Raw genomic sequence first — 12966 nt, forward strand, 5'->3', positions numbered from 1 at the left:
CTAAAAAAAAAAAAAAAAAAAAAAAAAAAAAAAAAGGAAAAATAGAATTAAAGTGTCCTATTTTTTGTGTAAGCATTAACATATATTACTCTAAACATTTTAATATAAATTTCAAGGACAGTATTCCTGCATATAAAATTAGATACAAGTACAGTCCCAGAGAAATCAGTTATTTAGCATGTGTAAATCTAAGCAAAAAAGATGCTCTAAGAGGGTTGAAATTGGAAGTCCTATGCAAATGATCCTTAATCTCATTTCTGTCACTACATCTGGACAGACTAATGTGCTGGTATAGGAAGCTGGATTTTTTTCAGCACTTGCTCCATCTGTATTATGGAGGGGATTTCAATTTTCAAGTCTCATAATGCAACACCTTTCAAAGGTGTCAGGATCTTGGCTTAGAAAACTGCTGTGTACAGCAGTCTTGTACACACTGGAGTTTAAACTTTATACTGAAGTTAACTGGGCTCTGTACCAAAATGAGAAACAATTTATAAAATGACAGCTTAATGCTTTGATCCTGTAAACCCTTACAGATATAATTCTTTCAAATATCATCATTCATTCTATCTCTGGACACACTCTAGAATATTTTACAATAACCACCTCCCGTTTAAAGAAATGCAACAGTATTTGCAAACGTGATACTAGGATTTAATCTCCGAACATGAAATTCAAGAAATACTAAAGGTTTCAAATAGCAATGTTAATTCAACTGTTTTGTTCACAATCAGTATAATATTTTTAAAAATTTTATGTGTAAAATTGCTGTATTCATAACTAGAGTTTTTAAAGTGCATTTTTGACATTTCAGTTATAAAATGTGTAATTTTCATACTGCATTAGCATAGGTGCTTTCAGTTAATGAATATATAGTGCGACCACGTACACAGAATGTGACACGGGAAAAAAAATTCCAGTAGCTTCATTTCTCTTGATTGTCCTGCTCAAACTCACCTGTGTTTTTACTTACTTTTAAAACTTACTCATGTGCAATGTGTCACCAATTAGTATAATGCCTTAAATTTGAGAGCAGAAGAGAGGCTCTAGGCTATGCTAATTGTAGGCTTTACAGATGGAGATGCTCTTGAAAGAGCTTTGTTTGGCTTCCAAGCTCTTGAGTGATTTTAAGGATATGTATGAATATGAGAACCGTTTAAAAACCTTCACAAACTGGCCTTTTATAGAGAACTGCAAGTGCACTCCAGAGAACGTAAGTCTGAAAATGGATATTTTAACTATGCTTTATTTTTTATGTACTGTGCCTGAATGTGAAGTCATTGTTAAGTATATTCATGCTCAAGAAGAGTTGTGAACTTCCGCTAAGCCTGAAGAAGATAAAAAGTTAAATACTCCAACTTTGCTCTGTGCCCTGCTCAGAAATACTGTAGTAGGATGACTAGCTTCTGCATGTTCAGTTCACTAGTCTAGGTACAGATTTTAACATAGTTACTTTTCTTGGTTTCATTTTTTTTGTTCTTGTCACTTAAAAGTTAATTTCTTGTATTATGTAGTCTCCCTGATTGCAAATTTTCATTCATAAAAAAGAAGCCTGCATTAGAAGAAACAAGTACACATCCAGCAAGGATGAAGTAGCAGAATGATCACTACTTAAAATTCAGAAATTAAAATTATTTACATTTTAGAAAACTTAATGTTTATGTCCCTGCAGGCTTTGACTTGAGCATTAAAAAAAATCCACGTGACTTCTACTTTGGCATACACATGAAATGTCCAGGCTGGATCTCAGATGAGTCATACTGCAAGAGTTATCTGAGAAGGTGTGAAGTTTGATAACGGAAACAAACTTAATTTTTAGTGTTCTGACCAGATGTGATTCTAAAGCAACAGGAAAACATAGAAGTTAAAGATGTAGCATTTTACTCACATAAGTTATATTTAAAAGTTCTTTATGTCCATGGTTGTATGCTATGTTCTTTCTCTGAAAATATTCTTTAAAGTCCTGGCTATGGCAGGTCTCATGCACTGCTACTGAAATAGCTGTGTAGCATGGCATCTGCTAAGAGTTATCTGGTAGAACAAAGCTACTCCAGTAGCCTGCAGATACCACAGCCATGCAGAAATCTGTTTACTACTTGTAGCCTATTCCTTGTTCCTCTACTAGTTGCTTATTTACCTGCTTGCAGTCCTCACACTTAAAATTTATTTTTCAGCCCGATCTGTGCTGATAGACGTTGTGGGGAAAGGCATTATTTGCAAGCTCTCAGAAACAGTTTGCTTATGTGAACATGAGCGGTGTGTTGGATGAGGCTCTAAACTTCTAAACTGTCACCTGCAGATGGCAAAGGCGGGCTTTGTCCACTGTCCAAATGAAAATGAACCAGACGTGGCAAAATGTTTCTTTTGCTTGATAGAACTGGAGGGCTGGGAACCAAATGATGACCCATGGTAAGCACAGATGTAACAATGTTCTTGAAGTATTCCTCCAAACTGCTTTGACAACATCCCCTTACTCATTATAAAATTACCAATTTCTCTGTAACAGTTCACAAAACTGAAGCCTACTGGAAGTTTATCTTACCCAGTAACCTTGAAACAGTTTAACTAGCTTTCATCTGAGATCCACTAAAATCTATTTCATATGTTTTCTGTATGACACTTTTTCTACTGATAGACAGGTGAAGTACTGAAGAGACCCGTCTGTTCACATATCTTCATCTCTTGAAACGTAGCTTTCATGCGTTTAGTATCTGTTCTTATTGTGGGTTTATGTTGCAGGGAGGAACACACCAAACGTCACAGCTGTGACTTTTTATCCCTTACTAAGCACTTTGATGACCTGACAATGGAGGAGTACTACATGCTGGAGATGACACGGCTGAGAACCTTCCTTGTAAGTGTTAACCAAATAATCTTAATATAAGATTCAAAGCTAGAATGTAGTCAAGAACTTCCATCTCTAAGATTTCCAAGCATCAGCAAGGAGTGATTATATAAGGCTAGAACATGACTTATGCTGAAGTAACTTACATACATTATTGGCTAAGAAATCTGCACCTAAACACTTCTCAGTGTAGTCTATTGCCTAGCTTCTGAAGGAAAACCCATTTCCTTTAGAAATGTTTTTCCAACAACTTATTTCAGCAGAAAAAATATCTTGGGTGTAATAATCAATCAATCCAGAAAGCTCTACAATGAGTAGCTCTATCTTTCTCAGGAGGGATGAACAAGACATGTGAAAAGACAAAATTTGACCAGACCATTGCTTCACGTGTCCAGTTTTACATGTAAATCAGTCTAATTAAGCTTTCTAACTTTAAAGCCCATTTCAAATGTTTTACAGTTATCCAGTTTTACTCCTTCCCACTTCTGGGATTTCATGCATGCCATTGTGTTGACATATACAAAAGCACACAAAACTGAGCTGCTTCAACTAGTTAATCAAGATCAGCTGACCTCTGATAGATGACCCCTAATCCTATGGGTAGTAAGAATCAAGTGAACCAGGTTCCCTGATAAGGCACACTAAAGGTTCTGCATCTTACTTCTTGGTGGGTTTGCACAAGTAAGGTCTTTGCCTTCCTGATAATGTCGAAAATATACCTGGTGACTGTCAAGGTTAAGTTCCCTATACAACAGAATCAAATACATAAAAATAGGATCACATACCACAATAGGAGCAGTCTGATATCTTAAAAGGTGGACTAAGAGTGAAAAGATGATGTTGTTATCTAACCTGAACAGCAAATGATTTAGAGCAGTGTTCCACGGTACAAAAGGGGTCTCGGCCATAATATTACTTTATTTCCAAGTACAGCATATAGAAAACTTGAAGCAGCAGCTTCAAGTGGGGATCCTTTGCCCCCAGGAATACTGTCACCAATAGCGTGGAGGGCTATGCACTAGGGCGGATCCAGAGCATGCTGCCATCTTGAAGCACTAATACCCTAATGCATCCTGAGAAGTGAGATCATGCCTCTTCACACAGAAGAAAAATCAAACTGAACTCTCCCTCCCTGATGTAATGTAAAATACAGCTAAACAGTAGGTTCACAATTTACTTTAAACGCATACTAGACATACCCAGAAGTGGTCACTGAACTGAGCCCTACTGGCAAGGCTGCTGGATGAGTTTCTGAATCAAATAGGGGTATCCATATGAAATATCTGCCAAACCACTCTGCATCAATCAGACAGAAGTATTAGTGACCATAGCCAAAAGTAGACTTCTAAGCTAGAATTAGTGGCAGACCAGTAGGTTTTTGAGGATCTAAGTTTTTAATGTAGTTGAACTAAACAGTTAAATTGCTCAACTGAAAGTCTCAATCTTTTGCTTTGCTTTAAGTGCAAAACTGGCAGAAGCGTAATAAACTCTTTTGAAGAAGAAGTCACCGCAACTAGGCAGCGTCTTGTGGATAACTTTGTGTCCAAACATCAGTATACACCGCCGCTGCCACTGCCTCTCCATCCTGATCCAACTGCCCAACATTCTGAAAGCTCATACTGCCAGTCAAAAAAAATCCAGAAGTGAAGTGTGAAGTTTGACTCTAAAAGTTTCTCTTCTTTATACAGTACAAACATTCACATTTTTATCCGAGTACTAATATAAAGCTAAACAGCTGTGCAAGGAAATGTAGAGAATTCCTTTCATAGGCTCTCTGGAACAGAGGTCCTAACTGTTTATACTAACTCCTATCTTTCACAATGTGCTTTATCATTATGGCTAGGTGTGGACTAATAGTGCTACTAACCTGTGAATATATGAAAAATGTCTAAGCATATACTTGTGTTCTGGTTTTTAGTAGGTTGACTTTTTTGGAATAAAGATTCACAACTGTGAGCACCTATTGTGATCTGTGCCACATTCAAGCCTTACAGCTAGACAAACTCAAATCAGAACAGTTCTGCTTCAAAAAACTTTCCATAGAACAAAATGGATCTGTGTGTCTGCAATAATTGCTACCTTTAAGCATCTACATTATCTACACTCCTGCTTACCATTAAATTATCTTCCTAGATCAGACAAAATTTACCATAGATAGTGACACCCATCAAAAAATTTACATAAGCAAAAATAGCAGGTGTACTGAAAAAAGAAAGCCACAAGGTTTGTAAGTCTCAAGGAGGAAGAGCTCTGGGGATTTTTGGTGTGTACACAAACTTAAAAAAAAAAAAGCTAAAGGCCTACCCTTCTGTTTTAAAAAGTTTTTTCATTATAATTTCAAACTTTTTCTTTTTTTTTGAAATCTCATTAATCCCTATTTTCCTTTATGATAGACTGTTGTAGAACGGTTATAGTCAACCATTCAAATGCATACTTGCAAATACTTTTGGTTTCTAAGATGGACAGATCTTTTTGAATAAGGTGAACATTTTGTACATACTTTGTCAGGCCTCAGGCAGCGAATGATAAGCATCCTTTGGAACTCCCCCAACTTGTCTTGCCACTCTGCAGGAAAATCCTCATGCTGGGGATCCTAAAAACATATGTATTTCAACATTCTTTAAAGCATTTGTGAATTACCTATAGCAAGAGTAAATTATCTTTTAACTTGACACATCAATCCATAATGTATTTTTTCTTAATCTACAGAAATGGCACTGACATGCTTAAAGCTTAAAAAAAAAAAAATTAAATACATGTTTATCTAAGAAGCTTCTCTTATAGCAGAGAAGTTATAGTAATTTTTAAGTGTTTAACAGATAATAACCCAAAGTTTTTCTCTAGAAAGTGGAGAAGGAATGAGGTGGAGGAATACTGAAAATGCACTTTACCTCCCTCTTTCTGTTAGAACTGAATTATGGTGTCAGTCTTTAGTATTACAATGATAACCATATAATCAATGACAATCACATTACAGTATTACATGATAACTGAGTTAGGTTGCATCTGAATGCAGAAAATGAGTGCAGGAAAACAAGAATCAGAAAATTAAGTCAAACAATACACCAGAGAACTTAGTTTGTAAATGGCCTATGAATAATCCAGCTGTTATGTTGTTATTGCAGTTATCAGATTGGGAACAGCAGTCTGTGTGGCAGGTTAACTTCTTATTAGACTGAAGTACAGCACCAGCTGGGTATGCCTTTTTGGAAACTGGTATTACAGCTCTGCTGGTGAGCCTCTTAGGCTTGCTTGTAGAGGGTTGGGCAAAGAGGTATGCAGACAGACCTGCACAAACTGCATTCTGAGCAAATTTGATTTAGCAAATCAAATCATAATGGAGCTCATGTTCTGCTAAGGATCTGGAGCCCGGGTCCCTCCTTCCCCAACTTCTAGGAAACAACTAGGCACTTAGTTTCAAGTCAGAATCCAGAATGCTGCATTATATTTATATTAATATATGGGAAAAATGGGTACCTCAGAATGACATCTATAACAGCTGTTGAAGAGTTCAGCTAAAAATTTGCAAGTGTTGTAGAAAACTGAGTGAATTAGGAAACACTGAGTGAAGGTTGCACTAAAGACTCCACTGAGTTGTGCTACTGTGCCAAAATCTCTACTTCTCCATGAGAAGAGATGCATCAGTAGCTTTGAGATTAAGTCAGCCAGCTAGAGGAGAACTGAGTTTCAGTCCCTACTCCAAGATATGCAATACAACTTTAGATAAAATACAATGAATCCTTGAATTGGGGAGTTGAAGTCAGGTCTCCCCTACTTTTGGAAGCAACCTGATCAACAGTATGAGGAGAAAAGTGCATCTCAGACTCCTTTGAAAAACATTCATGTTCCGTGTATGGTTGCTGATGACAAAGTGGCTCAAGCAACACTGATTTTGTGCCCTCTCTAACACACATGCATACGTGCATGAAACTGCCCTTCATTTAAATTTGAGTATCACTGACAAGACAGGAAAAAGAGCTGGTTGCATATTACTGGGGATAAATTTTACCGATTAAAAAAAAAAGTACAGCTATTAAAAAGGAATCTTCCCTAAGACCCATTAACTAGCATTTTTGAAATTCTAGTGCATTCACATGAAAGTACTAGTATTAAAGCTAGATAGGTAACTAAAATGTTTTCACATAAGTAAAAGGCATAGCAACTCTTCTATATCAGGACAGAGATAGATAATGCTATTCCTTTTGATCTAGCACTCCAGGTTCAGTAACTGAATGTTCCTGGCTTCAGTGTTACTGTTTATTAGATTGTTTATCAGTTAACTGATGACCTGATACTATAGACCTCACTTTATTGAATACCACTTAAACGAAGGAATTTCTGTTTATTTCAGTTTGACTGCGTGAATGCTTACATAACTATCACACACATCTTGAATCTTTACTCTGAAGGTCAGCACCTTTCATTTATATTAGGCATTGCTTTAAAAAGCTATAATTCCAAAATATATAATGAAATAGTCCCCTCTCTCAATCTCTTTTTCAAATGTCATCATTTCTCTGTTAATTTTCCAAGCGACTATCTCCCAAAGAAGAACTAAAGCCCTCAACTTGCTGTATCTTTCTGTAAATGCCCAAGAAAAGCTTTATCTTTGCTATTTGTCTGTTTCCTGCAATCTGGACAACTGAAGGAGCTGCAGCTGCTTAGTTTCTTTAATGTCTCTCATCATACACTTACGAGCATTTCCAACCAAAAGTCCATTCTTTTCCTCTCTGCATACTTTCAGCCCATTTTTTAAATAGAAAGGATTTCTAAATCCTTGACATTTACAATGAATAAAACATGCAATTAATCTTTTTGAAACGTGTGTAAGAGGTCCTGAGTCATTTGACTGAATATTGACAATAAATTTTCATCATTTAAGTTAACAGTGAGAAAAGTGGTTCAATGGACTAGCACAAATGGACAGTATTATCTGAACATGGAAGCGGTTATGGTCAGATGGTGCAAGTAGGAAAGAAGGATAACTTTTTTAATCATTTGTTCAGGAGGTATGTGTATGATGAGCACTTTGCATATCAAGAAGCAGAAGGGGGGAGTACGATCAAATAAAAAAAGGTGTTAACAGTAAGATTAAAGATGAAGCAAGTGCCCAAATGTGGAGTGAAATTCATCTGAAGAGCTTAGATTTTAAGGAAACTGTGATGAAGGCAGATAAAGACAAAGTCAGTCATTAATGCATATACCAGGTCACTGTGAAAATATGGAATCACAGGTCTCCCAAATCCCATTCTAGTTTCTCTGCATGGCAATAATTGGGTTTTTTTACACTTATCCAGGAAAGCAGCATGCTACATAATAGCATGAAAAGGCATCCTCAAAGCACGGTAAACAAATGTATAGACTGGCAAGGGACAGTGGTTGCCTTAAGTTTAACCAATCTCACTATTACCTTACCACTCCAGGTTTTCTTGCCTTTTTTCCATCCAAATTCAATTCAAATCATGACTTGCTATTCAGAAGCCACCTGACAAATTGGCAATAATCTACTACAACACACCATTTGCTTAAATATTTACATTTGTATATGTAAGAACATACCATGTAAAATGACAGCACTTTCTTTTCCCTAAGTAAATATTTTCAATGTGTTAATTAGCTTATGAATGCAAGCAATCAGGAATGTTAACATACCAAGCTGTCATATACCAATTTCCATCCATCCTTCAGTCGCATAAAATCCTTACGAATGTTTGTGAAGCATGGCAGATCTTCTAGTCGACAAATTTCATCCCATGATTTTGGAGGAAGCCAGGTACATGGATTAGAAAAAGGATTGTCCAAACCTATGCCTCCAGTCAACAGAAATTTCCACTCATTCTCATTAATCTACAATGAAAAACACTGCTCTCAGGACTAAATAAATAAAATCTAATGGTTTCAGTACATTATGTAGGAAATCAATACATTTATCTGAATTCTTGCATTAGTTGAAAAAGCTTCTATACAACTACTAAAAGCTTATTTCCAAAGTATTCAGTGTCTGGTTTTCAGTTAAACGTGAATTTAAGGAATCAAAAAGCCTAAGATATGAGCCAATATAAAGATTCATCTGCATTCCTAACCTGGGGAATGAATCAGTGTTAACTGATTAGATTTTTAGACCCATTCTTCAAATCCCAAAATGTGGAAGGAAAAAAATACTGGACATATTTCAGGGAACCATGCATTTTGCAACCTTTTCCTATAATGCAAGTCTAAATATGAAAAAGAAGTATCAGCCTATTACATGTCTCCTTCCTTTCTCAATACTCCTTTATCACAAAATTTCTTTGATGACTTAAATTTGTAAATTGAAGTCTCTGTAAATGAGAACAGCGTCCCATGATTATTACTGTCAGCTCTTGAAAGAATTCACTTCTGTGTATTCCCCAACATAAAAATTTCAAAAGTTTCTAAAATTTTAAATGTTTCCTTATTACACTGAAACAAACAACTCCAAGCAACCATAAGTACTGCTTTGCAGATAATATGGTTAAAATGCATGTATTTGATTATGAATTTAAAAATCCTGTAAAGAAATATTTTGTAAGGAATTACTAGAAATTAATAGAATTCAGTTGGTACAAGTGTTTGATTTTGAGGAATTCTATGCAAAAATAAACAGATTTAGCACCTTAAGTGAAAAAGATGAGTAGTTTCTTAAATCAGTGGTTACAATTCATTTTTATATGCTCTTAGAACTCGGAATACATTACAGTAAAATTTTGGAAAGTGTTCACTAAGAATAACATAGGCTGGGTTTTGGTTTAAGTAATGTTTAGAAAAACTGTTATCATATAGCTCAGTTTTGCCATACCTTTTTGTTATATATTTATTTTCTTCTGGAGAATCTTTTTCAATGCTTATAATTGCTTATTAAAATGAAAATAAAACACCACAAAATTGAGGCTTAAGTAATATAATTATATATAAGCTTATTTTCCTATTCTTATCCTATATGTTCCTATTACTGATTGTATATGGAATTTAATATTTATAATATCAAACTGCAAATTATTTTTAATTACTTACCAATCTTTCATGTTTCAGGAGATTCACAGTTAGACAAAAAGAGAAGAGCAGCTTGTCCTTTTCAAAGAGGGAGCGACAGACATTGACATAAAGTGAGTAAGTAAAATGATCCTTGAGAATCTTCAACCTACAGGTGTTGGAAAAAGAACAACCTTCCATTAATAGCACTCTAAGGAGTGTGCACTCTGGAACTATATTACAAACCACTTAGATCTCCTTTGTTTTCCGGTCAGTTACCCCAAAGCAATCATTAAAGGCATGTACCATTTTGTGAGCAAAATAACATAAAAAACATTTAAGTACAATTACATCTTAGTAATACATGATTTTCAGAGGAAGTGAGAGGTCCCTTTTGGGAGGGGCAGAAAAGAGCAGCAATTTTAAAATTCATTATGAATATAAATACCAGGGCCAAAATCAAAACAGTCCATCTTTAAAGGTTATCTGAAATATGTTTCCCATACTACAGAGTATTTTCCTTAATACACTACAATACAAATATATTTAAAACATTGTGATTTATTATTAATATTTTCCTTTACATAGAAAGCAAGGAGGCCATCTATTGTTTTACAAAGGTTTAAGTTTGAATACCTAGTCAAAATAAGGAAAAGTCCATTTGGGTGGTTAGAAATGCAGTGTCTGAATTTGCACAACTACTTCAAATACTTCTTTCAAGGTAGTAACATCTCCAAGATGTGGAGAGGTGCTATAGCTTTTTTTCCAACTACCTAGGTCACCAGTCCCTTGGCAGGGAGCTACTCGAAGGGTATTCCTGCAGTTCAGACACAGTGATCATTCAGAAACTTAAGTGTGATCTATTATAATTGAAAAGCAGAAAGCTTTTGACAGAAGATCAAGATTGAGAGCAAGCTGTGTTGTTTGATCTGTGTCTGCTTTTCAGTCTTGTGTTTCAATCTATTTTTGTGTTCTTCCATTCAGCTAACAAGAAATAGACCATTTTTAATAATATTACTGTAATATATAAATGCTCCTCTTTTTTTTAGCATTTTAAGTCCTTTCAAAATTACTGATTCCTCATCAGTTAAATGGATATACAAACAATTTATACACAAAATACTGACACAAAGATGGCCATGGGACAAAAAGTAAACTCTTTTCAAGTTACAGAAGTAACATAGTTTGCATGAGAAAAGAATGATTAAAAAAAAAAAAAAAAATCTCAGCACAGACCCTGTGGTAAAAAATGACTGACTAGTGAAGACAGACTAAGACAGTCCCATGTGAATTATAAATTCACAGAGAATCTTCTGTGAGACTGTCTTCCTCTGCCTTCACTGGGCAAAATTATCAAAATGGGCTTACACCAATCATTCCCTGGGAATGCATACTGTCAGCTGGGATTCAGGTCCTGTATCTTTGTATTTCTGCTGTCAGAAAGGTTCTGAATCAAAATGAGATTATGTTATTTATTGCTTACTTTAATTTAAGCACACAGGCATACAGGGTATTTTTGCGATATAAGAGAGTAAGATTTAAAGTCAAAGAGCTAGGTTTATAGAACACACATTGCCTTATTGCTAAAAGGCTACCTTGAATGTAGTTTCAAATATACCAAAATATTAAGCCCTGACTTAAATGATTAGTAGCAATATCTTTGATAAAACAGTTATCTTAGACTTAGATTGCCCAGACCTTGACTAAATTCTAATGAAAAAAAATAACCTTCATGACCAGTATGCCACTAAACTGAACACTACACATTAAACACTACCTTAGCAGGTACTACAACTTACTTGTATAATAATATGGACAGTAATGGATAATTCAGAAATTCCCATTTGCAATATTAATTAGAAAAATTTTCTATATACAACCTGGGAGAGTAGTTTCCCTCTCCCATCCTTTATTCATCTGAGGAGCAGGCAAGTAGCTAAGTAACAGAAGAAATGCTCTGTGATTTGAAGATGAAATAAAGCCACTGAAGTAGAATTTACTAACTGATGTGATAGAACACTGAAAAACTTTCTTTAAACAATCTCTGTGTAGATAATTCACTTTAACGGGTGTATTTTGAATAATCCTAATGTGAGCATAATAGTGAGGTCCATCACATGCAAAATAAATTCAGGTCATTAAAGATTGCATAGTTTCTCCTGTTCTCATGAACAAGCTGGAAGAGGGAGAAACATCTTAAGCATAAAACAAGAATCAAACTGAATTTAAAAAAAAAATAGCTGGGTTAATAATTACTGCCTTGCACCCTCTACAGCCAAGAGCCCCAGTCACAAGACTTCATTCTCTCTCACCAGTTGTGTGAAAAAGTTTCTTGTCTGTTTCTTGAAGACATACAAAGTCACTACATGAAACGAAATATAAAAACAAAGCAAGTGGACCATTTTTATCTAACTGATACTTTCACACACAACATGAGGTAGCAATTACTAAATAGAAATAGTGGAATATGTTGCACTTGTAATATATTGTACCATTTTGTTTCTATGAATAAATTATTTTCCAGAAAAATATCTGACATATATACTTACAAAAAGTATTTCAAAATACAATGCCTGAGACAATACACTTTGGAGAAATGACAGTAACGTTTCTGGAGTAACTATGAATACATCACCAATTACAAATGGTGAATTATCGCTCTTACCTTGTTTGTAAAACTTCAGATTGCTCCGAATTATCTATGGACATCATGAAAAGGTTAATAAACCACATGAGTGAATACTGGTACATTGGTTCAATGTTGGCTAGATCAGCAATAGAAAAAAACAAGATTGACGAATGGATAGCAATAGGACGATAGCGCATACGAGTAGCATCAATCTTCTTTTCTGTCTCTTCAGCTACAGCTTGCTTTTCAGAAATCTCATTGGCCAGAACTTTGGAAGAAGACAATATCTTGATAGCAGTTTCATCCTCCAAAATATTTCCTTCTGAGGCTGAAAGAACTTCTAAAATTTTGTCTTCTATTTCTTTTAGCTGCCTAAAATAATATACAAGATTTTTAACATACAAAAATTATAGCTGTTTTCTCTTAGTTTTAATAAAATAAGATAATGTGTAGACTCTTCATGGTATGCAACTTACATAACTAAACCTTTTTTTCTTATTAA

General features: G+C 35.0%; 2 protein-coding genes across 2 annotated transcripts in view; one reads left to right on the plus strand and one right to left on the minus strand.

Moving 5' to 3' along the window:
• Window positions 1–12966, minus strand: part of DNAH7 (dynein axonemal heavy chain 7) — a 127416-nt gene that overhangs the window by 23498 nt on the left and 90952 nt on the right. The window contains 4 exon segments of the mRNA XM_030017391.2: window positions 5346–5438; window positions 8498–8692; window positions 9878–10004; window positions 12501–12836. Coding sequence (XP_029873251.1) covers window positions 5346–5438; window positions 8498–8692; window positions 9878–10004; window positions 12501–12836 — 751 coding nt within the window.
• On the plus strand, window positions 12–4657 carry LOC115342697 (baculoviral IAP repeat-containing protein 5.1-like). The gene is made up of 4 exons (XM_041124037.1): window positions 12–1213; window positions 2300–2409; window positions 2740–2854; window positions 4307–4657. The coding sequence occupies exons 1-4, from the start codon at window positions 1076–1078 to the stop codon at window positions 4490–4492; spliced, it is 549 nt and encodes a 182-aa protein (XP_040979971.1). The 5' UTR covers window positions 12–1075; the 3' UTR covers window positions 4493–4657.

This window comes from Aquila chrysaetos, chromosome 6 (genome assembly GCF_900496995.4).
Source record: "Aquila chrysaetos chrysaetos chromosome 6, bAquChr1.4, whole genome shotgun sequence".
NCBI classification, from domain to species: Eukaryota; Metazoa; Chordata; class Aves; order Accipitriformes; family Accipitridae; genus Aquila; species Aquila chrysaetos.